Below are 24,521 nucleotides of genomic sequence, written 5' to 3'. Positions count from 1 at the left end.
GTATACTTATGCTTATGACATTAGTTAAACAGGTATCAGTCTTAAAACAAACAAACAAAAACAACCCATAATAAAAAGCCCTAAAAGTTAAAAAAAGCACCACATACATGATTTGAAGTGAGACCTTTTTAAAATCCAAGTCTAAAGAGAATTAAGAGAAAATTGGGCATGTTCTCCAAGTCCCGCCCCCACAAGAAGTGATCATAGCCTTTTAAAACTAAAATTTAAAAACATTGTTCAAATCTGTTCAGCAAATTTTGTTGCAAAACTGAAACATGTATCTAAAACATTAAAGCCATTTTCTAAAAGCCACCCTGAACTGTACATACTGTTGTGCATTTAACATCTCAATTACTATCTTAGTACAGATGCTTGGTACAAGTGATTAAAGGAAGCTGATTGCTTAATAAGCAATACTGATTATTATACTTACTTATATTAAGTATAAAATAATAAGAATTTAAAATTAAGCTTAAGCTGCTTAAATGTATATGCAGTTATAATGAACCCTCTTAAGATGTAGCCACTCTAGTAAAAACTATGCAGTTGTAAGGACACAGTTAAACAGTTATATCTGCCAATTAGGCCTGCATGAATCATCAAGTATTGGATGCAGATTCAGGCTCAGCTGATTTGAGGGACAGGGATTCGATCTGGCAATTCAAGTCACTATCCCGATTCGATTCAGTCACTGAATCTGCTACTGAAGCTTTGGACAGCCCTAATGGATAGAGATACGTTCCCAAGCTAAACAGCAATTACATTTATATAGTTTACATCCTAGCTCAGTGCTGCCTGCTGTTGGGGGAATTGCTCTGGCAGGGGCTGCCCGGAAGGCAATGAGAATCCAGGCTACAACGTCACATGGCTACTGCAGCAGAGGCAAACAGTGGTTACCTGGGGGAACGGAGCAGGACAGAGCTGTGCAGCGGGGCTGGCAGGGCTTAAATAGGAGCTAACACAGTGGCAGAGCTACCATGAGGTATCACAGGAGTGGACCGCATGAAGCCAGGCTCCATAGCACCCACAGGGGCTCCCAACTACCAGGATAGTTGCACCATGACGCTCAGCTCCAGCAGCTGCCACTCTGTATGGACAGCTCTCCCAGCCCAGGGGCATGTGGCAGACAGACATGCTAAGCAGGATCATGCCAGAGGCATCTACTTGTGGACTGAGCACCCTGTTAGAAGCCACAGCACTGGAGCAAGGCCTCAGCTGAGCAGGAGTGTGGTACCAGTTTGGCTGCATCCAGACAGGGAAGGGAGCCTAGGTGGGCAGGCAAGAAGCTCCGAGCACCCAAGGGCTAGAGGCACCACCTGGGCATGGTGCAGCTGTCCCAGTAGGTGAGCCCCTGTGAGTGCTATGGGGGAGGGGGCATGCCTGGCTCCATGCAGCCCACCCCTGTAGCATCCAATAACAGCCTTGGCACTGCACTCGCTCCTATTTAAGCTCTGCCACAACAACTTTGCCCAGCTCTGCTCCCCCTAGTAATTACTAGTAGTTACCTCCCTGCTACAGCAGCCCTGCGATGCTGCATCCTGGATCTGCACTAGCTTCTGGACAGCCCCTGCTGGAGCCGCTCCTCCAATAGCAGGCAGGGCCAAGCCAGGGACCCCACCAGACCCAGGTGCCCCATGCTACCGCTGCTAGTACCACTGCCTGCTCACTCCCACACACTCAACATGCAGAGCCTGCTGTGGCCACGGGCTTTAGTCCCAGCTGGCAGCATAACTTGCTGCAATCCTGCATATAACGCTCAGCCCCAACTCCCTGCACTGCCCTGCCCATCATGGAACCGTTTAACCAATATAATTAGAGGAGGTTAAATGGACAACTTTAAAAATATTTACATCCTTAATTCCAACTAGAAATAAAAGATGCTTAAAAAGAGTGAGAATAATTAACCAATGGAATGACTGGTTTTAGGATGTGGTTAAGTCTCCATCAGTAGAAGGCTTTATATCAAAATTTGATATGCTATAGTTTTCTAAAAGATAAAGCCAGACTTAAGTTATTAGAAGATCAGATTCCTTTGCCTGAGTTATGTGGAAGTCAGAATATGTGATTATAATGAGCCCTCATCGTAAAGATAGACATAGATTCAGAGTTTAAGAAATGTTAAAATAATCACTTAATCATTAATGCTAAACTAAAAATTCAGCATAGAGCTGTCAATGTAGCTGGATGTTACTGCTAAAACGGACTATTTAAACAAAGAAAAAAAGGCAGCAAATTAATGGCCACGTCTACCACAAAAAAGGCTAAGTTTAAGAACCTAATCATCATGGTTTTAAACACTGGCAGAGATGTTGTTTAAATACCTCTACATGTGCAGGTAAGGGTGCTGTTGGATTTAATGCATGATCCACACAGCTGTGCCTCCTGCCATACACACCATGACTGTGGAAATTGCACATTAAATGCCATTGCATTTTATTGCTGGTGCAAGGAGAGCCCGATTCTGGGTTCCTTCTGCACCAGCAAGAAGCAAGCTTCTGCAGCTGGGCTGCACTTACCATGGTGCCTCCACAGGCTGAGCCAGCTGTGCACACACAGCCTTCCCTCAGGGCTGGGCCAAACCCTGAGCAGCCCCAGCACCACAGGTGGGAGGGAGAAGAACACAGCATGTCTAAAAGAAGCCACTTCACTGGGACCAGACCCCCCTTCCCCCAGGGCAAGCTGGGGAGGACTTGGCCTGGTAGAGTGGAGGAGCCTTTCAGGTCCGGGCCATGGTGGCACAAGCTCAGTGGGAGGGGCAGGGAGCTCATTGCCCTCCCCAGGCCCTGTCACTAAAGGGAGACTAGGCAGATCCACAGCAGGGCTGGGAGTTGGAAGGAAGGCTCCAGCAGGAAGGCCCCCGCCTGACCTATGTTGGGGGGGGGGGGAGGGGCAGCATCTCCCTCCCTGTGGTAGCAGGATCCAGATACAGGTGAGGTCTGCAACCCCAGCCCCTGCCTGTGGGGGTAAGAGGAAGACATGGCTCCACAGCTAGGCAGCACCTTCTACTGCCTTTGTCATGCCCATGGCTCCTTGGCAGGCCCCAGGGCTGCTGGCAATCACTAGGCGCATGGTGAAGACACAAGGGGCCAGGGCCATTCTTGCTAGAGGTCACTATGTACTATCAGTTAACAATTTAACCGATATAATTTGAGGAGGTTAAACGGTTCATTTTTTAAAATGATATTTACATCCCTAGGCTGTGTAATCCTGGAAAAAATTACTATTAGGTAAAACAAGAAACAATTTGTTCATATTAACTAAGGAGTTAAAACCAAATCAGAATAATTTAGTTAATACTAGATATTTTGAAATTAGATTAGAACATGGAACGGAGAAAACAACTCACCTTTATCCTGCTACCTTTGATTCAGCAACACTTTCAAATTCACTGTGGTTATTTTCTAGTGACCATCACCACACCAGGAGTTTGAAAAGAAAGTGCTTAATGTCTCTTAAGTTAGGCATGGATTTAGTTACTGGGCAAACCGGACATAGTATGAGTTCACGAAACTTCATTCAGGCCCTTGGCAGATTATGTTAATTTAATATCCCACTCTGGTGGTGTGGACACTGGGACAAGTGGCTGGAAGCCTAGCGATCAAGCCATAATGTAAGTAAGGCCATAGCAGCAGTGGTCAAGGCGTAGCTATGTCCTATTCCAAACAAATCGGTGAATTCTACTAAATAACTTGTCCAAGGACATGAGAAAGGAAGGATGGAATGTTAATTCAATCACGTGGTAGGATCTGACAAAATTTCATCCCAAATCCCAAGAAATCACACATCCCATCATGCCAGTATACATGGTAGGATATGCCATTTTGGGGATCTGGGATGAAATTCACTCGATCATTGTGCATCTGCCAGAAAAGAAAGCCTGGGAAGATCCTAGGTTCTACATACCCCAAGGCTTTCAAAGGGTACTTCATACAGAGCAGCATCCTAATGTTCCACTTTCACCTCGCTGGTATGAGAGGAGCTCAAGCTGATGGTCCAGGTCAGATCTCAGGCTCCTGCATCAGTATATTCAAAGGCAGTGAGGAGTAGCTCTCTGCCTACCCTTTAAACTACAATGTCACACATTCAAATTCAAACACCATACAAACAAACCACAAAGATATTCCACATTTAATATGGAACATCTTTGTGGCTGGTTTGCTATTTTACCATGAGATCAGACTGGTTTCATGTGTGACATGCAGGGATCCTGGTTTTCTCCAATAAAAAAAAAAAATCCCCAATTTTCAAGTTAAAAAAGTAACCCAAAAAATCCACATTTTTCCATGTGGACAAAATTAAACAACACTAATATAGATACCTGTGTATTAGTGTCATTTCATTTTGGTCATGGAAAAAATATGGATTCAGGGTTACTTAAGAAAAAAAAAAAAAAGTGAAAATTGGTTCTCTCAGATTAAAAAAAAAATCCCCAAGATCCCTGGTAACATGTTACAATTAAGTGCACAATAATATGCAATGTCTGCAAGAGGCCTTTAAGTTTTTAATGCAACTCTAAGTATGAACTTGTCCTGTGCCTAAAGAATTCAGGTGAAATCAAAATTTATGAAGAAAGTCAAACGATTAAAAGAGCACTGTCAGTGTTTAAGGAACCTGACAGAAGTAATACAAAATAGGAAAGTTTAAGTAAGATTAGCTGCCTATTTGGAACATGGTTATTTACAAGACAGCTTTTTTTCCCCCGATACGAAGTACTGTGCATAATAGTGATTACCGGTACAGTAATTCTCTGATGCAGGGTCTTATAAGCTAAAGCAGGAAGCAGCACTTTTGAAGTGCTAAGGCTGGGGCAGGGGTGGGGGGTGCGGGCAACCAAGAACAAGTAGCATGGGCAGCTGCTGTTCAACATAAGCCCTCAGTAAACTCAAATTAACCTTTCCATAGCTTTGCAGCCACTGCCAATTTCAGGGCTTTAGACCTCATTTTAGATGCCATAAAACTGTGGCAATTGCAGGGCCAGGGAATGGTTAGCTTGGCTCCTGAAAGTAACCAAGTCTCCCAAGGCAGCACTCCTGTTCCACTCAGCACAATCAGTGCAGAGACTCGAGCCTACCTGCCTCCATTCTGGCACTTTGAAGGCAAAATGTCAGGACTGCCTTGAGGGCAAGGAAGGAAATCTGAGCAGCACTCTAAGGGGAAGAGGGCTAGATTTGTAGCATACCTTCCAAAAAGTTTGGTTACTGCTGTCTGATGGGCTTGCACTGCGCAGACCAACTTAATGAAGAGGTTGCAGTTAGTATAAAATGCTAGGAAACCTGTTGATATACGAGTGCAAAGAAGTACCAAGGGTTAGTACCATCATGATTTTGTAACATTTCCCAGAAATTAGGGAAAGGTTTCTGGAGTTGTAACCTGTTCCTGAATAGCTAGGGAACTAAAATCTAAGACTTTGTAGTTAATAGTAGTTAAAAAACAAACAAACAAGTGGTCAGGTTTATCAAAACCATGATTTTGATTAATTCCAACATCTGGTACTCAAAAAGAGATCAGGCACATCTGTATGTGCACGAATGTGCTTTTCCTAATGCATATTAAATTTAGTACCTCCAACGTGAGAGGTACTAAACATCAGGCTGCCCTAATGTGCAGTAGTGCAAATGTATGCTTTGCAGGTGATGCTTAAGTGTGCAGTAACCCATTTTGCTGCACATTACCATAATACCAGTTTTTCACATGACACTTTAATGTGCAGTAAAATAGGCTACTGTGCATTAAAGCACACATGTAGATGTACCCAGTGTAATACAACTCTACAAAATGGCATTATAGCTTGTACTTGCACTATGGTGCTTGGCCATAACATTCTAATCTATCATTCAGGAGAAACTAATATAATAATCCAAATTCTGGATATGTTGGCTACATCTGTACTAAGGTAGCATCAAGAGGTTAGGGCTCCACTGTATTGGGTATCATACAAAAGAAGCAGTAGTTCCTGTACCCAAGTAACTTTGCTGTGTTTTCTCTCACTCCAGAAACAATTTGACTAGGTCAATGGATGAAGCTTTTTTCTTGAACTCTGCCTGAGTACCAGAATGCATGTTTCTAGGATAATAGGGAATGAAGGAGAGGGTTAAGGGGGGGGGGGGGGGGGGGGGGGGGAGGAGGAAATCTAATGCAGAACAGCACATCTTTTCAGTACCCTGTTGACTGCAGCTGTTCCCAATCCCTGCTTACAAGAGCTTTAATATGGTCTGAAAGAGCAAGGCAAGGCAAGGGTCTACACTGAGCAGTCTTACCCAGCACAGAAACCCAATTTCTTAAGTACCAGCCATCCTTTGGGTTGAATGAAGCAGGGAGACTGGAGAACAGCAGTCACAAAAAAACAAATAAAACCAAAAACCCAACCTCTCCAAGACTATATATGCATACGTCAAATTCAGAGTGACAGAATTAACACTGCATATTTATCTTCTAACTTTTGAATATTTTATTAGCTTTGAATTCAAGGGTTTCTTGGATAATCCTTTAGTGTTATGTTGAGAGACCTGGATGATAGACTCAAGATTTTCTAGAGAAAAAAAAAATAAAGTTGAAACAAAACTATGCAGAACAGTCAAATTAAGACACTGAAATAAGTTCTCCAATAGTTGTATCATGGTACAAATTTACCTAGCTAATCCAAAATTGGCTAATCAGTTCAGTGAAGACCCACTAGAACCAGGGTCAGCAACATTTAAAATTGCAGGCTGCTTCAACAGAGCTTAGCTCCAAGCATGGGCCACTTTGAACCCAGCTGCAGTCACCACCACTCCCCCAACAGTGCCCTTACTGAAGCTTCTTTCCTTCACTTGTAAGGGGTTTTCCCCTACAGGAAGAGCCCTCTCCCTCTGAAATCCCAAAGTTCCCGACTGCAGAAAAAAATCTTAGCACACATTTTTGCTTTTAAAAGTTAAAATCCACTTGTTTCTGTTTCTTCAGCTGAGAGCCAGATTAAGTCTGAGCTACTCTATATTACTAGCATCTGGCCTATGGTATTCCATGTAATTAAGGCAGAGCAGACTTACTTACTTCCATAAATAAACTTTCATTTTTTCTGACTAAAGTATGATCGACTATGTAGTTCCATCTTAGAAAATGTTGTCTCAGCTATCATTTCCTCTTTCATTTGTTGCACAAGAAATACAGGACAGAAGAGTAGAATTTTTTCTTAAACAAGAATCTGCTCTCTCACATCTTAAAACCACTAAGTTAACAAGACTATTTGCATTTATTAAGTACTACCTATTCACAGAAAGGGTGCGAAACCTGGATGTTCATTTCTGGACTCTAGTTCAACTCTGATTTAGTGAAGGTTGCAACAGAAGCTGAATATATAGCAACAGCAAAAACATATGGATAACGGAACTTGATCAATAAGGAGTTATGACTTGTGAAGAAAAAAAAAAAAAGTTTCCTATAGCTAACTCTTATTCAAACTTAAAGTTATCCTCTTTCTCCAGATACGATTTATTCATTAAACATGGGCTTTTTCTGATAATCACTTTTCAGGCACATGGTCATTAGGATAAAAAGGGATAATAAAAGTTATGGCAGACTCCCATTTAGAACTTTAATCTAGATTACAGGAGCTACATTGAGACTTTTTCCCCCCTTCCATCTGGAGCATCATTTATTGAACTAGGACAAAGATATCAAGCTACATTTAAATTTTGGATTTACCTAGAGTTAATTAAGCATTCTTTAGAAGCAAGATTAAGAATGCATTTAAAACCAAGATGTGTTATATTTAAAGTTGTAGTGGGTGGTTAGTAAATGCATGTGAAAGAGAGAGCAAAATCTATCCCTTTTAAGGAGAGTACTGTCATGGCAAAACATACAATTATGTAACTCGGGGTGTTATTTTAAGGGCTAACGTGCACTGCAAAAGCTTGCCATTGTAGAAAATGCTTTTCTATAGAAAGAGTAAGTTAACCAAAAAAACCCAACACAACACCCCCTCTCCCTCAAAAGCTTTTAAAAAATGAAAAGTTCTCTTCAAACCAGTACTGAAATTAGACCTGAATGCATATAGAACTCTTTTTGAGGGCAGAATTCAGCCCACATGGGCTTTTTCTGATCAACATTAAAAAAAGCCATTATCAACAAAATAAAGAGAGGATCATATTCCTCTCTTATGATTCCCTCAGCTTCCCATTAAGTTTCAAGTCTCTTGAACTTAGGTGGTTATATTTACTTAGTGACATAAGATAATATTCTTAGGCCTGTCACAAAACCTGTGCCATATTCATGTCTATTTGCCTTTGTTCTACAATAAATTTATGGAGGTGCTTGCTGATCTTTACCACTTCTTGTTCCAGACCACTGCATCCTCCTGCAAAGCTGTTATATCCATCTTGTATTTTCCCACTTCTTCAAATAAGAGATTGGGCCATGCCTGGGTCTGTAAAGACTCAATACATTATAGATTCCAATTCACAGCTCCTTTTTCCATTTCCAAGGTCTGCTTACATTTGTATCAACAGAATCTGCTGCAAGAGTAAGTTTTGTAACAAGCTATTCTTTTCCAGGAAAGGGGTGTTAGCCCTATGCCCAACCCTAGCAGTCCTGTGAGGATCTAAATAAGTTCATGCAGATCAACACAAGATCTGGATGATCCAGTAATTGACTTAAAAGGAGAGCTTCTAGATTGGGGTGGGAAATTATTTGGGTCCGCAGACCACATAAGGAGCCTTACTGAGCTGTCATGGGCTGGGTCACACCCCTCAACACCCCCATGCAACAACTCACCAAAACCCCTTGTGTGGGATGGGACCATAGGCAGCCAGGGAGTAGTGTTCAGGAGCCGGATGGCTGAGGCTAGGATCACAGGGTGGTGACAGCACAGAGCCAGGGACAGTGTCACATTCTGCTACCTGCATGCCCCTCCAATGGGCACCGGTTCAGTGGGCAGGGGCATGCAGGGAACAGATCATGGCTCTGCCCCAGAACCTGGCCGTACAATGTCACCACCCCCAGACAGCTCCCTGCCCACAGCCCCATTCAGTCTGCCTGGTTGCGCAGGTCCTGGCTGGTCTCCATGGAGACCCTGGGATCACAGGGCAGTGACAGCGCAGGGCTGGGGCAGAATCAGAATATGCTTAATGCAAGTCCCTGCCTGTAGAACCGGGGCTTTGTCCCAGCCCTGCACTGACACTGCTCCACAATCCCAGGGTCTCCATGGAGACTAGCTGGGAGCTGTGGGGGCAGGGCGTGCAGCTGAGATGGTGCTACAGGCAGGAAGGGAGCTGCATTTGGAGCTGGGATCTTGGGGTGGTGACAAGGCAGGGGCAGGGCCGGGCCAGAATGGACCAAGCAACAATCTGCTCTGTGCATGTCCCTGCCCAAAGAACCCACACCCATCACAGGGGTGTGGCAAGCAGCAGATCATGGCTCTGCCATGAGCCTCAGCCCCATGCAGTCACTGCCCCAATATCCCAGGGTCTCCCAAGCCCCACCTGCCTGACCACTCCCCACCAGCCCACACCTCCATCCCAGCCAAGTGGCCTGCCCGCACAGGTCCTGCTCCTGGTGGTAGATGTGGGGCAGACTGGTTGGGGTGCCTGGGTGTCAGGACTGGGTCTGGCAGCAGCAGCCAGAAGGCGCCGTCATCACTGTTGAGCAAGTGAGTCTGGCTGCTGTGCCACCCCATCCCCACTGCATGCTGGAGGTGGCTGTCACAACCCAAGGGTATGATTTTTTGTTTGTGTGCACTTTGGCACTGCTGAATTATTTCCCGCCACTCGTAGCTTTCTTTGCAGGGTGCATTTCTTAGCTGCAGAAGAGAGATGCACGTTGCAAGGAGTTCCCGCCATTTGTATTCAGATTCGTGCCCCACTATTGGTCAGTTCTAAATTATTCCTATGTGGCGGCTAGCGATTGGCTTGCTAGCCATATAAGAGGCTTGAGTGGTTTCCACCCAAGTTGGAGGACTCCACGAACATCAGGAGGAGGAGACTTCACGTCTCGTGAAGATCTCCAAGCGCTGCGGAGCCTACTGGACCCAGCGTGTATTTCAAGAAGGCTATAGGGGTCTGATCAGCCTCTCGCCTCTCCCCGTCGCCAAACGATCCCTCGACGTACCCTTCCCCGCACGCAAGTTCCACGGAGCCTAGCAAACTTCGTGCGAGTGAATCCAGAGCTCTGTCCGAGTCCTTAAACTGGGACTTAAGTGAAGTTTTCCTGGAAGTTTTCCAGCCTGCACCGCGACCATCTACGGTGCAAGTAAACAATCTTAAATCAACCATTAAGCGTCCGTGCCTAATTCTAGCGTGCCGCCTGCCTTCCCCGACCCAGTGTGTCCGGGCTGCTGGCCACAGCCCACCGCGCAAAAAAACGGGGTTTGGACTGCTCCCGGCCCGCACAGTGGCAAGATCAGTTTCATGTACCACCGCCCAGGCCGCCCCTCGTACAAGGACCCAGGCAGGACCAAAAAACCCACTGCAGGCTGGACAAGACTTGCCTCGTGGGCCAGATTCAGCTGTGGGCCGTGTTCCGCCATAGAATCATAAAGTCGGAAGGTTAGAACAGACCTCTAGGGGGTCATTTAGTCCAACATCGTGCCTGAAGCTGGATCATCTCTATAAAAGCCATCCTATAAAAATCCACTGTTTAACCTCCTAGCAAAACTATGTAGTCAACCCAGATACAACATGCTACTCTGCCACAGGTAAAGCACGGGGACCAAAGCTGCTACTACCCTGCTGCTGCAAAGGTTCTTAGTATATGCTCAAAAGATGCTAGGAAGAAGGCAACACCCCTCCACTACAGAGAAAGGCAAAAAACAGCACCCCTCCCCATACCAATGTGCCCCTGGGGTAAAATTCCATCCTGAACCCCAAATACTGTGATCAATCTGACCCAGAGCAGAAGGGCAAGACCCCCTATCCAGGAACCTCTGTGTTTAAGTCCCAGCAAGATCACTGGCACACCCCAGTCAAAGTCCTCAGCCTTGGCTGCAGCACCCCCATCCCCCCTGCAATGCACATAGCAGCTAGGGGAGACATTCTTCCTGGCCCAAAACAGCAACCAAAGCCCAGAAGCATGGGAACTACCTATAGTTGAATAGACACCTAGATCAGCCTTGACCAGTGCCTGTTCAACCTCTTCTTGAATGAGTGTCCACAGCTTCCCTAGGCAGTCTGTTCCACTGCCTCACTGTTCTAACAGTGAAGATTTCCCCCAATATCCAATCTAAACCTATTCACTGCAGCTTCAAAGCACTGGTCCATATCCTACTTCCTTTTCTTTATGGCAGCCCTTCAGTCATCTGAAGATTGCTCTCATGTCCCCTCCTAAGCATTTTTTCTGCAACCTGAACATGCCTAGCTCTTTCAGCCTCTCGTCATGTCACTTGCCTACTAAGCCCTTTATCATTTTTCTTGTCCGTCTCTGACACTCTCTAACTTGTCTATGCCCTTTTTTAGAATGAGAAGCTCAACTCTGCATACGATACGCTAGATGAGTCCTAATCCCAGCCAGAGTAAAAGAGCCATCGCCTCCTATGTTTTGCACCTAATGCTTCTATTGATGCATCCCAAAATTGGATTTGTCTTTTTTGCAGCTGTGTCACAGTGCAGACTCGCACTGAGTCTGATCTACCAAGATGCCCAAATCTCTCTCTGTAGTGCTGTCATACAGTCAGGTGTCAGTCAATTTTGTATTTGTTTCCGAGTATTCTTCCCAAAATGTAGCACCTTGCACTTGATGGCACAGACCTTCATTCTGTTTGTAAATCTGGGCTAGAACTATCTGTTGTGAACTTTGTTAATTGTCATTTCATCCTCCAACACATTTACAATCTTTCCCAGTTTGTCATCATCTGCAGGTTTGCTTAAGAAGCTCTCAATTTCTTAATTCCAGCATCCAGATCATTAACAAACAGGTTGAACAGCACTGGGACCAGGACAGAGCCCTTTGGAATGCCACAGAAAGCTTTCTGCCATTGTGATGTGGATCCATTTATAATTATCCTTTGCTCAAGGCTATTGAGCCAGTTGTCTATCCACCTATGGAAACAGTACTGTCTAGGCCATATTTTTAGTTTTCAATTTTTTTAAACAAATACCTGACCCAGACTTGCTCTGCTTGAGGAAATTAGAGAGCAAGCTGGCTTATGATATAAATGCAGTCTCTATTGTTACATGCATATTTAGTTCATTTGAATCTACATAACAAGGTACCAAACTAAACTACCTAGTTCTACTTCATTGTATAATGCTTTCACGGAAGCCATTGCCCCAAAATGCTGTTCACTGAGATACTGTCATGTAATTCTGCAGTTACTGGTTTTGAACATGACTACTGCACTAAGCTCTTGTGATAAGGAGTTCTATAGCCAGTAGTCTTTCAAGTATCTAAACTGAAAGCATCTCTCACAATGATATACCAAAAAAAGGACACATACTAAAAATTGTAACTTGAAGTCTGCCACTGCCTCACAAACAAAGTAATTGATCCTAGGCAATACATAGGTAAACTTTCAAGTTTATATCAATATAAAAGCTGTTCCTACGTAAACAGCCTCTAGAGCTAAAGGTCAATTATCCTTCCTAGTAAGTAGAACGAGGGGCTAGAGCTTCAACAGAACACTGTCCCTTAACTGGTAAGTAGTCTCACTACTGATCTATTGAATTCTAGGCAAGAGCTTGGTAAAAATTTTCAAATGCAGTCAAACAGCATTGTATTATATTACTGCTATGATACAGGTGTGGAAAGGTGGCATGTGACCTTCACTAAACAATAAACTAGAGCTTCCAGACAACATGAGCAGAAGAGCCATTTCTCCATATCAGAGAGGAGAGGAGAGGAGAGAGAGACTAGAAGCCTTCATACTTTATAAATTCAACATGCAGAAACACTTACATAAGAAATTAAAAGAATTTGGATGTTAATTTTGGAGTAGTTGCTTTTAAATAAACTTAAGAGTAACATCTTTCTTGGGCTTCTAATTCTGCAAGACGACTTCATCACAGAAAACACCTATGAAGATATGCAACACAACTATGTACATCCTTATGGCTTTTATTAGGGTGTAATGGGATGACCCCATTTTTGAGGCAGCACAATTTTAGTCAGTTGTTCTAAATACATACACTGAAGTTAAAAAAAAAAAAGTTTCCTTTTACTTTGCTTCTTTGAAATGCACGGTATTGAATAAGCAATGACCACTCAGCCAATTCTCAAAAATAAGTGGAAACATTGGAGGAAAACCTCAAGTTGACAAAACATATCATTATCCATGTGTCAAACAGAATAAAGGCTAATCTTTTAAATAAAGAAAAAAAGCTCTATTTTGCCAACTGCTAAGACTACCAATCCCTTGGGAATTTGAAGAAGTGTTAACAATGCACAATAATCTTTGCCAACATGTTTATGCTTTATATTTTGCGCTCTTACCTCTTGCCTTGATTTACCAGTTTTGAGACCACTTACGGCATATCTTTATTTAAATAGACAAAAAAAGAGGCACTTACTACTTTGCTTCCTGTTGATCTACGTATTCCTCTAATATTAGATATGCTTCTTGGGCTGGCTGAAGTTCCCAGTGGAAGAGCAGTGGAAAGATAAGGAGAACTAGAAGGCATCAAAGGAGTTATCAAATTATCTAACATACTCTGTTTGGAGTTGGAGTTTCTATTTGCAAAAATGAGAGGTTCATTGTACCCAGCATCACCACTGCCAATTTCAATCTTCTCTTCATTCTTGATGCTTTTCAACCAATCTTTTAGCATCAGCTGAGTTGAAGGCTGGCTCAGCCAGCATAAGAACAGTTCATCCACTTTCATTTTTAGTACAGGCTGCAACACTTTCCCAGCCGGCATTTTCCACCAATTTATCTTTGTTCCACCAGAAATTCAATAAAATGTTGAGACTTTTCACAGCTTATCCCAGGCTCTTTTCCTTTGTTTCAAGAAATCCAAGATTCCTGTTAAAGGAAAAAACTGTTTGTTACTTCACATTATAGCTAAGGCAAAATGAAACAACCTTAATTAATCCCAGATGATACTAACCCAGTTTGTGGGTTTGTGACAAACATGTAAAAATAAAACAAGAAACTAACCACATTCCAATGCTTATGAATTAGTACCCCATCATCATCGTAAAGACTTTTAAAACTAACTCAGAAAGTAGCAGTTCTTTGTGAATCCCCACCCTGCACTGCCATACATATACACCACATAAGGTAAACATTGATCTGGTTTGTCAAACATTGGCAGCTTTCTCCATCTCTCTCTGTGAAGACAGAGAGTTTTAAGGTCTTTTCTTTGGTGATGATGGATAGTTCTTCAAAAGGCTGGCTACGACTCCAGAAAACTACTACAATAAGCAATGTAACTCCATTAGTTCGTGTTTTAGGGAATTTAGCATTTTAAAAAAAATCATTAACATTGGGGAATCAAACATTCAAGGGTGAAGGTTCAGTCTTAATTCTCCAACTTCTCATTGTCTGAATGCAGATTCTCAACCCGGGTGTCAATGCTTTGAGATCCTTTTAGGGGTGTTGTGGGGTGCCACAGAACTGTTAAGAGTGCAAACATTATTTCACATGATAAACACAGATTTCCGAAAGGAATCCACAGTCTTAAAAACATTTTGATCATTTGTGGTCAGAGTTCTTTGCAATAGAATTACTCTACTGTTTTTCTGTAGTCAAAGTGAATGAAACAGAGCTGATATTCTCCAAGGGATTCTTCGAGTCCACCTTGGGGTGCCTTGAGTCTAAAAAGTTGAAGAACCACTGCCTTAAAGTGATAACAAAGACACAACATTTTAAAGTTATCTATCAATATAAGTGAGGTTTTTTTATCAAATGTATACAGGTAAGTTATGGGTATCATCTTCAAACTTAATTTAGTTCATTTAATAAATATGGAGACACAATTTGAAAGTTTTGTATGTTTTAATGGATTTTTAACCTTTATAGTTCATAAAAATAACTGAAACCCAAGCTTAATCTACATTAGAGTGCCATCAGCTAATAACATGGGTATGGGGGAAAAAAAAATTAGTGGTTGACACAGCTAGACTGGCAAAACCCCTTTTGTGGGCACAGCTGGCGTAATGCTTGCAGCAGAAAGACTGCCAGCATTCACTCTGGGGATTCTCATGCTATCATTCAAGTGATGGCAAGGCCCAGGAGTTGGGAATATCTGGCTGGCAGGCCGGATTTGGTCCACAAAAACCACTGAATCTAGTCTACAGATGTAGGGTTTTGGCTGTGAGGGAGCTCTCTCCATGCTGCCACAGAAACAAAAGCAGCAGCTGAGTCTTGGCACCCACCTGCTTCTGACTTGGGGTGGATTATCTAGGCCAGTGTTTCTCAACCCATGGGTCATGACTTAGAAGTGTGTCACAAGACTATATGAAAGGGTCACAAACAAGCTTTAAAACTGCATCAACAGTTTCAAAATGGATTTACCTGTAAAGAAAAACCATGGGAAACCAGGGCTGCTTGGGGCCCCCCATGCCCCTCCCACCCCACACACCCACCCCTTTCCCCATACCTTTAGGGGCTGGAACCTGGGGGCAGAGGGCAAGTCAGGAGTGAGGGGCACTGGGACAGGACTGGCTATCAATGTTTACAAGTGGGTCCTGGTACAAAAAAAGTTGAAAACCACTGGTCTAGCCCACACCCAGAATAGGCTGACTTATCCTACCCAGACTTACTCTGTTGATATGGCTACAAGGCCTTTGGGCTTTGCATCATTCTCACTTCTTGAGAGGCCACAATATGAGGCAGGAAGCAGAAGGCTAGAACTAAACAGTGAGAACAGAATCAAAGTTGTTCGATGTTGGTCATTTAGGTGGATTACTTGATAACCTTGGACAAGTTACCTAAACTCGCACCTTGATTTCCTCATCTACTAGGAAAACCCACGTGCAATGAAGTAACACTGCTCACTGCTTATTGTTTGTAATACACCAACTCAAATTGGAAGACATGATAGGACACAGTATTTGCAAGGCCCCTGCTACACATTACATATACAGGTTTCCCTCACTTTATTGCGTTTCTATACGTGCAAATTTACTCTTTTGCGATAACCCTTTTTATACCAAAAATTCGTTATATACAAGGTAAATTCACTCTTATGCAACTGGTGTGGTGGAAGCCTGCAGTCAGCTTTGTGTGATGCATTATGGGAGTGACGCACACCAAAATTTAGTCTCCTTAGTGTGGATGTTCCAGTTCTTGAAGCCTCACTCAGCTACCCCCATCCTCTCCCCACTGGTGTTGGAGGGTGATGAGAGCCTTGTGCCTGTTGATTCTCCTATGGATGTTACCCTGCCTATACATCCTACCAGCGATATGGAATCTGACACTGAAGACCCTTCAACACCTTCTCTGGGTCTGGGGGTCAGCACAGTCAAAGTCTTGGAATGCATCCCTATTTGTTACATTGTAAACTGTATTCCTTTTATGTGAATTCGAATTATGCACCATTTTCCAGGAACATACATACAGCATAAAGCTAGAGAAACCGGTATTACACAATTAACTACTCAACTGTGCAATAAATTTAGACTGGCCACACATGCCATTTGAAGACATAATCACACAATTAAAGTGACTGTCCAGCTATACAAAGAGCCAGCCAGGTACATTAGGTCCCACAAAGTCTCTCCCTAGAAGCCTCTCTGCAACCAGTTGGTACACTCCAATGTCTCTCTCTAGATCGACCCCCTCTGCCACCTGTTGCACTGTCTTGCTAGAGCCCCCTCCACCACCTGTTGGTACATCCCACAGGGTCTCTCACCAAAGCCCCGCCCCCAGCTGATACGCCCCAAGCGCATATACTCCGCAGCCGCTTGAGGCAGGAGGCTTCGGGTACCAGTGCCGCGCCTCCCCAGTCGCGGTGCTCGCGTTCTAGAGCCGTTTAAAGCCCGCGTCCGTCTTCCCTTCAACTGCCTGCTCCGCACGTGCGCGCAGGGAGCCGCGGCACCTGCACCGCCCCGCCCCGCCCCTCAGGCGGACTCGGGCCCGGGCGGGGCGGGACCTCCGGCCACGCCCGAAGCCGTTAGGAACCGGGGGACAAACCGCCGCTCCCTCTCGCCCCCCCGGACCCACCTCCAAGCGCAGGCCCCACCGGGCCGGGCCGGAGGGAACTGTTGCACTAAGGGGGGAGAGAGCTTCCGACACCTCCCAATTCACCTCCCCGAGCTCCGGCTCCTCCCGCCACCGCCTTCAAATCGGCACCTCACTTCCGGCCCTCTTCGTCCCGCCCCGAATGCTCTATTTTAGACAGCGGGCAAGTCTCGCGAGACGCCTCCGACGAGAAAGAAGCTGCGGCCGGTTGCCGTGGCGACGGGAGGGCGGGAAAGGAACTTTGCGGGGCTGGACCGCGTCGGTTCTGGCTTCTGTGTTGTGACGTCACCACCCCGCCGTCTTCCCGCCCCCAGCTCTCTCTCGGAGGCTTTCCCGCGTTCTCTTTTCCCAGCAGGCTGTGCAGTATCACCCCCATGGCCATGCCCCTAGGGTGGGGCATAGAGCGCCGCTGGGAGCCCGCACTTTGCTCCGTTTACACGTGCCTCCGCCTTAGAGCTGACCCATTTCCTTGGCCCGTGGGGCGGAGGGCGCTGTCCCCGTGGGTTTTCCCTTGGTTGTTCCCAGCTGGTCCAATCCAGTAAGCGAGCCCAAGCCTGCATGAAAGGCAATTACATAGGCCCCTGGGCCTTTCTGTTGGGAAATGGTTGCAGTTGCTCAGGCTAGGAGGAGGATCAGTGTTCAAATTACACTTTAAGTCTTGGGGGAGGGGGTGGTCTGCAAAAACAACTGGGCTGCCCATGCATGCCCTAATAAGATCAGAGCCCCCCCCCTTATGATTTTCAAATCTTACAGCAGGGCGCTCTCAGCCCTCTCCTGCTCCCCAGTAATTCAAACCTTGAGCAGGATGGGGAAGGGAAGGGCAAAAGTTAGTGGGACAGTAGCTTGCGTGGAGGGCAGGGATGCTCAGTGTCTGGCCTGTGACATTCAGCCCAGAGGGATCTCCCCTGGCTCCAAACATTTAACAGCAGGGTGCAGCAGATGCACGACACAGCCAGCTCCAGCCTCCTTGGGCCATTGCCCACACAGTGGGCTCAGTCAGGCCTGCTTCCCCACCTCCAGTCCAGATTGGGCTAGGATGCTCCCCCCCCACCCTTGCCAGGTTGCCTCCCTACCTGCATGTCTGGATCGGGGCTTCTCCACTACCCCTGCTCCCTCCCCATGTGTCTATATCAAGCTTGCTTCACCCCACCCTCCCCAACCATCTGTATCGGGGCCTCTGTCCTATCCCCATCCATCCCCAACCCAGGTGGATGGATCAGAGTTACGCTGAGCAACACCCCACAGCTGGATCAGGCCCACCAGATGCATCCTGCCTGGGGAGGGACCTGGCACTATGGGGCAAAAAGGTTGGTCACCACTTATGTAAGACCATCTTTTTTACAAAATTCAGGCATATCCACATGTTATTGAGGTCCTCTGGCTTTAAAGTCCCCTTATCTCTTTCTTGTGCCCTTCAGCTTCAAAATACTTGTAGTGTCACACCTAGATATTTCACCACTATGTTACTGGATCTTTCTTGGTAGGCCTAGCACTAGGAAGGAATTCTAGGGGCACATCCTCATCTCTTCCCCCACACAAATTTAAACTCACATTTTGGCCACTCAGTATAGCTGTAGGCCCTCTGTATTTTCACTTCAGATCCCTACTCCCAGCACCAATTTTCCTTATGTGATTGCATTTTATTTAAACCATATTACTAATGCTTTACAATGAAAGAAACCCAAAGGATTTAAGCTAAACCTATTGCTATGGCTGCCATTGACATCTGTGGTGCTGATAGTGGTCGTGATAGTTGTAGACTGCTCTGGTAATCTTTGAAATGTCAGGAATTCAGAACAGGGGCCTGCTAGAAAGTGTTCTTTCCTCTGTATATTGCCCACATGAAACAGTAGCAAAGTAAAAATAAAAGAATGATTCAGTGATATGAGGGGATGGAGAACGTTTCAGATGGAATTAAACTAGGCTACTGAAAGAGTAGGCTCACTTCCCCAGCTTTGAGGAGAGGAGGGAAGAAATATTGGAAGAACAAAGGAGTAATAAGGTTCTCGAACTCAACAGAAGTCACAAAGACCAGGAAAGCAATTCCCATATTAATAATCTGATAGTCTTCTACCAAAAATATCACAACTGGTGTAAGTAGTATTATACAGTGACAGTTGTAAACCTTAAAGCTGATAGGCACCTGGAGAAGATCCCCACTTTCTGGAGTTAGGTAGTCGTTGGTTCCTGCTCGGTGGATGATGAAGTTTAAAGACAAGATTTTCCAAAGACCAAAATACAGTTCCAAAAACTGAATTGCATTATGCAAGATGGGAACTAAGGCATTTTAGATACACAAAGTTGAGGTAGAGGTAAGGACCGTGAACTCCATGGAGGTAATGGAAAGCAGACTTAAGATGTGAAAAGAAAAAAGTGTATTGCCATGGATAATAAGATTATTGCAAAAGACTGAGATAAGAGAGATACAGTCAGAGACATAGAACAAAGAAGACTTTTAAAATATTTTAAATGCCTTTGAAGCATTCCTTAATGATGGTTTAGTCATCTGTTGATTGATAGATGAAGACAGGTGCAATCGAGGAATCAGAGAGTGAGTTGACAAGAGTTGCAGAGTTGGATATCATCCACACAGAAATTATGCCCCTTGTTGAAACTGGCAATAAGATCTCCCAGTGGGAGAAGACAGAATTCATGGAAAGAAAATAAAACATCTGTAAAAAGTACACAAGGTCACAGTCTTATGCGTGTTAGTGCAAGTTCAACATACCTTTGCTGACTTGAATAGGATGTGCTAAGATATACACAGTTTTAAGGGAGAGAGGAATCAGTCCCACTGTGTCTTCATTGATGCAGATAGCATTTTGGGCAAGATAATCAATTAACATAGACACCTGTGAACACTAGGAATAGGTACATTGGTTGACCCAAGGAAGGAGCTTGTATACACTGTATCTGGTCTCTTTCAACAGTATGTCTACCCCTGGAGACTTGCGCTTGCTAGAAATGTACAAGTCAAACCTGGCTGGCTAATGTTACAAAAAGCTTTAAAATGTACCCTTCCTGAGTACTTGTACTTAGACCTGACATTGGACTTCCCTTTCAAAACTCATCTTCTGATTACTATTCCTATATCTCAGCTGACTCAATAAATACGGGTACCATGGCATGTGTTTTCTATTTCAGTCTTAATGTGCAATTAACAGAAATGTGCTTCATTTTGTTCCAGCTTATGCAGAATGTATCCATCTTCTTCACTGAGAGATGACTTAAAGTAGACATTTGAATAATAGTAATAATTAATACAATATAGTGGCTGTTCTAAGAGAATATCTAATATCTGAAAGTTAAAATATGTCATTTACTCAAATCTAAGTCAACCATGAATTTAAGACGACCCCCCCACCCATAATTAGGTTCTATATATGGAAAATTTATAAATTTGTTATAATTTTCCAGGTATAGAATCTAATTATTGGAAGACTGTCTTAAATTTGTCCCCCTCTCATTGCTGCAGCAGGGAAAGCAGTGGTTGGGGGAGTCAGGTGGCTGGAGGATCATGTGCCCCCTTTGCCCTCTGCACCCGCCCCATTTCTTCCCCCTGCAGCCTTCCTGCCCCCTGTCCCCCACCACTGGCACCCTCTACCCCCAGCTTCCTGAAGTCTCTGTCCCTTCCCCCTGAAGTCTCTGTCCCTTCCCCCACTGCTCCCCATAGTTTCTGCTCCTTCATTTTCAGCTCCCTGCAGTCTCTGCCTTTTCCCCTTCCCCACATTTCTATTAGAAACTGCTCAGGCTCTGCTCCCTCCCTGGAGCACATCACGTGGGAGCACAGCCCTTGCCAGGCCATACAGCAGTATCAGCTCTGTTGACTGACCAGGCAAGGGATGGAGTTTCCATATACCTATTTATGGGATTGAATCCAGCCCAACTAGAGCCAAGCTGTGGTCGACAGTAAGGCGGGGAAAGCGGGCAGAGCAGGGAATCCAATGCTGCAGAGGGCAAGTGCAGAGGGGGCAGGAGGCTGCCATGGGTCTGACTTGCCCTGACCCAGGCTCAGTGCCAGAGTCAGCTGCCTGCTCCCCACCACCCCACTTTGTACTTGAATCTAAGGCAAAGGTCTTTTCCCCCCATTCTGATTGGGGGAAAACATCTCATCTTAGATTTGAGATGGTAGCTTTGGTAGTCATGTAAAAGGTAGCATAAGCTATGATTGGGGAGTCAGGTTGAATTGCATATAAATGGTATTGTAGAATATTTTACATCAGTTTTACACCTCGGGGCATGCAATTTACATGCTAGGGGGCAAAAGAGTGACATTGTCAGTGGCATTTTGTTTTTGCTTTAGAAAGCTATGAAGACTCCAGTTTACCAGCCGTTGATGATAGCATTTTCAGAGAACGTATATAGTTGTTTATTGGTTTTTGAAGATGGGCAGTTTACAATACCTAATCTCATCATCATGGTACTATCCCCTTTGTTCCCTATTTCTCAGTGCTTAAAGTGTTCACCCAGGAAGTGGGAAAGCTGAATTCTAGCCCTTCTTCAGCGTGAGGGTTTTTAAACTTACACATCCTACTTGTCAGGTAAATACCTTAACCACAAGCCTGTGATATAGGAGGTGCGTAGTGGCCTTCTTGTTGGAGTGGGGCCACCAAGAGTTCAAGAGTCATAGGCCGAAAAGACAACAAGGAAGAGGGTGTCTGCCTCTGAAGGTTAGTTGTTTTGGCCCCTCACTAAGAGGCACAATCCTTTATTTTAGTTCCTATTGCCAGATTTTTTTTCTATTCGTACTCAATGTTTGTTTAATGTGAAATGCGTAAATAGTACTGGGGTCAAGCAGCAGAACACAGGACTTCTCCCTTTGGGGGAGAAGTGCCATAGACACTAGGCTACATTTGGTGTCTAATGACTTTTGTGGCTTTTGGTGTGTGGTCATTTTGAATCGTGTTAGAGGCTTGGCACCTAAACTTTAGGTGTAAGGGGTATAAGGAACCACTTTGAATCAGTGCCAGACTGTCCTTAATTCCAGTGTTAAACAGGATGTGTTCTATGGATATGGACCTAAACACTCCAATGTGCTTGTCTGAGGTTCAAATCCAACTGAAAGGAGAAGAACACTTTTGGTTGAAAGGAGGAAGACTTATGTCATATTTCCCGTTTTTCTTTCTGAAATATACACGTTCCAGATCCTAAACTTGGGAAACCTGTCATTTGGCCATTGATTTGTATATACAATCTGGTAAAATACTAACTTTTCAGACTTTTGAGGCAAAGTAAAAGGGGAGGAGGCATAGGCGAAGTGTAGGGGAGGCACCGGGTGGGGGGGAGCATTTGCCCCCCCGAGATTGGCCGCTGCTGAAGCTGCCACTGCGGGCGGTCACCACCCCCTCCCCTTTGCTGCTGTCATGGCCGCCGGTGTCTGCGGACAGTCCCCAGTTGCCACCCACCACTTGCCACCCCCTCCCTCACCGCCGACATTGCTGCCAGTGGCTGCGGGCGGTCACCACTTGCCACCGCTGACACTAACACTGGTGGCTGCAGGCGGTCCCTGCTCGCCACCCACTGCTCACCACCTCCCCTGGTGTCAGTGGCAGCTATGGGCAGTCCCTGCTCACTGCCAACACTGCTGCTTACAAATGGTGCTTCCTCAGTCTCAGGAGGTACCAGTTGTTCATGGGAGGAAGGGAAAAGAACTTGAATCACTTTAAAATTGAACTAGATACATTTATGGAAGGGATTGTGATAGGTTCTTTATTAAAAAATCAGTGTACATACTATATGGAATCAAGAACTAGTAACCCCCTATTGGGGTATAAAAGTAACTCTCTTGCAGTGTGGTAGGTACCTGGCAATTCCCTGCCTCAAGAGTTTTACTGGTCAACTGCAAAGTCCTGGAAAGTTTGTTCTCCCCTCATGAATATTTTTCACTAGCTTCTCGTGTTTTTCCCCTTCCCCTCCTGGCCTCCCTCTGAAGTACTGGACATTGGCCACAGCTAAAGATGGGGGGGCTTTGACCAGACTGTGGTGCTGCTTCTGCCAATACTTAGCAATTTTCTTAGTTCATGGCTAAAGGGTCTTGCTCTTCTGCTCAGGCCCAAACCAGTTGCCAAGGTTGTAATCAGGAAGAAATTTCCGCACCCTTCCCCTTCCCTCCCCATAGGTCAGACTGGCAAGAACCTTGGGGGTTTTTGCTTGCCTTTGCAACATGGGGTACAGTCCACTTCTTCAGATCCTCGAACATACATTAATCAATTGTTTTGCCATTACAATGGGAGGACATTTGCAGTGCACTTGCCTGCATTGGTTTTTCCCTGTTGAAAGGTGACATATATGGTTGTGGGCCTTGTAGCTGTGGTGTCTGAGGATTTGGAGTGGACAGTTTTTAGGAGCCTTTGGTTAAAATGTTTGCCTGTGAATGCAGAGGATTGGACACGTTAACATGACAGTCCCTTTCCAGTTCTATTGTCCATACATCACACCATGCAGAATCTTTATGTGACCTTATTCTGAATTTTTCAAAATGTGCCCCACATGAAGAGTAGAACTATAAACTGTCTTAGGATGTAGATTCAAAACAGAATAGCAACTTCTGTCAGGCTCATGACAAGGGCTGTCACTGCCTCAGACAACACTTTTCAAACTGAAGCATCTAGAGTTAGACAGCTAACCTATATTTAACAATTTTCAAAATTGCTGACCACCTGTTGCTCCAGCTGGGTTCAGCTGGGGGAGGGATATACTCAGAACCTCTGAAACTCAGGTCACTTTTATTTAAGTCTGAGACCTAAATTTAAACATTTTGGCCATAGCTGCTGATTTGTTTTGTCTCTCAGAACTTGCTGTTGCATTTAAAATATGGACGTGCTATACAATGAAAGGGTACTGCAGGAAAACATAAAGGTTCCTGTCTATTCCCAACTTTCTGTCATGGAAAAAGAAACTGGTCATGCTGAATGACATTAAGTACTATAATCATCATCAATCATGAGCCCTGACTGCTGGGCTTCATGCATCCTCACTTATTTTAGGGTGCTGGAAAAGGCTAAGAAAATGTTAATAGGCCGGGAATCCCTTAAGCTACCCACCCACACCAGCCAGCCATACCACTGCAGTCTTTCTTGCAGCTGCCTACCAAAAATAGAGCGAGAATGGTAAGCTCCATATCATATGGCCTCCAGAAGTAGCATCATATTCAGACAAAAAATTTCCACAATGCTGACTTAGTGCACATGCTCTGCAGCCAGCTCTAAACTGGGGGAAAGCCTGAAATTCAGAGTTAAGCCTCAAAATTTGTCTTTATTCCATCATCTGGTGACAGAAAAATATAATCTGGATAATCCTTTACAGAGCAGCCAGTCCAGCAGCACCAGTCTGAGTGCAGTGTTAGGTTTAATTATGAATTACTTTGCAGTTTGTCAGCCTGTATCATGGGCTTAGACATTATTTTTGTCTATGAATGTGTTCAGCTCTCTCTCTG

General features: G+C 44.7%; 1 protein-coding gene across 5 annotated transcripts in view; it reads right to left on the bottom strand.

Moving 5' to 3' along the window:
* The window catches only part of PPP2R3B (protein phosphatase 2 regulatory subunit B''beta), a 97,558-nt gene extending 80,367 nt beyond the window's left edge, over nucleotides 1-17,191 (bottom strand). For 2 of the 5 annotated variants that reach the window (XM_019485139.2, XM_014600357.2), the window contains exons 1-2: nucleotides 17,069-17,191; nucleotides 13,473-13,924 (exon numbers count right to left, since the gene is read on the bottom strand). In XM_019485139.2, coding sequence (XP_019340684.1) covers nucleotides 13,473-13,820 — 348 coding nt within the window. In that variant the 5' untranslated portion in view covers nucleotides 13,821-13,924; nucleotides 17,069-17,191. Of the gene's footprint in view, nucleotides 1-13,472; nucleotides 13,925-15,666; nucleotides 15,757-16,757; nucleotides 16,868-17,068 lie in introns of those variants that run through there. The other 3 variants (XM_059720942.1, XM_059720944.1, XM_059720945.1) reach the window with 3 other exon arrangements.
* Between the last annotated feature and the right edge of the window lie 7,330 nt (nucleotides 17,192-24,521).

This window comes from Alligator mississippiensis, chromosome 1 (genome assembly GCF_030867095.1).
Source record: "Alligator mississippiensis isolate rAllMis1 chromosome 1, rAllMis1, whole genome shotgun sequence".
Taxonomy (NCBI): domain Eukaryota; kingdom Metazoa; phylum Chordata; order Crocodylia; family Alligatoridae; genus Alligator; species Alligator mississippiensis.
This window is presented reverse-complemented; position numbering and strand designations above follow the sequence as displayed.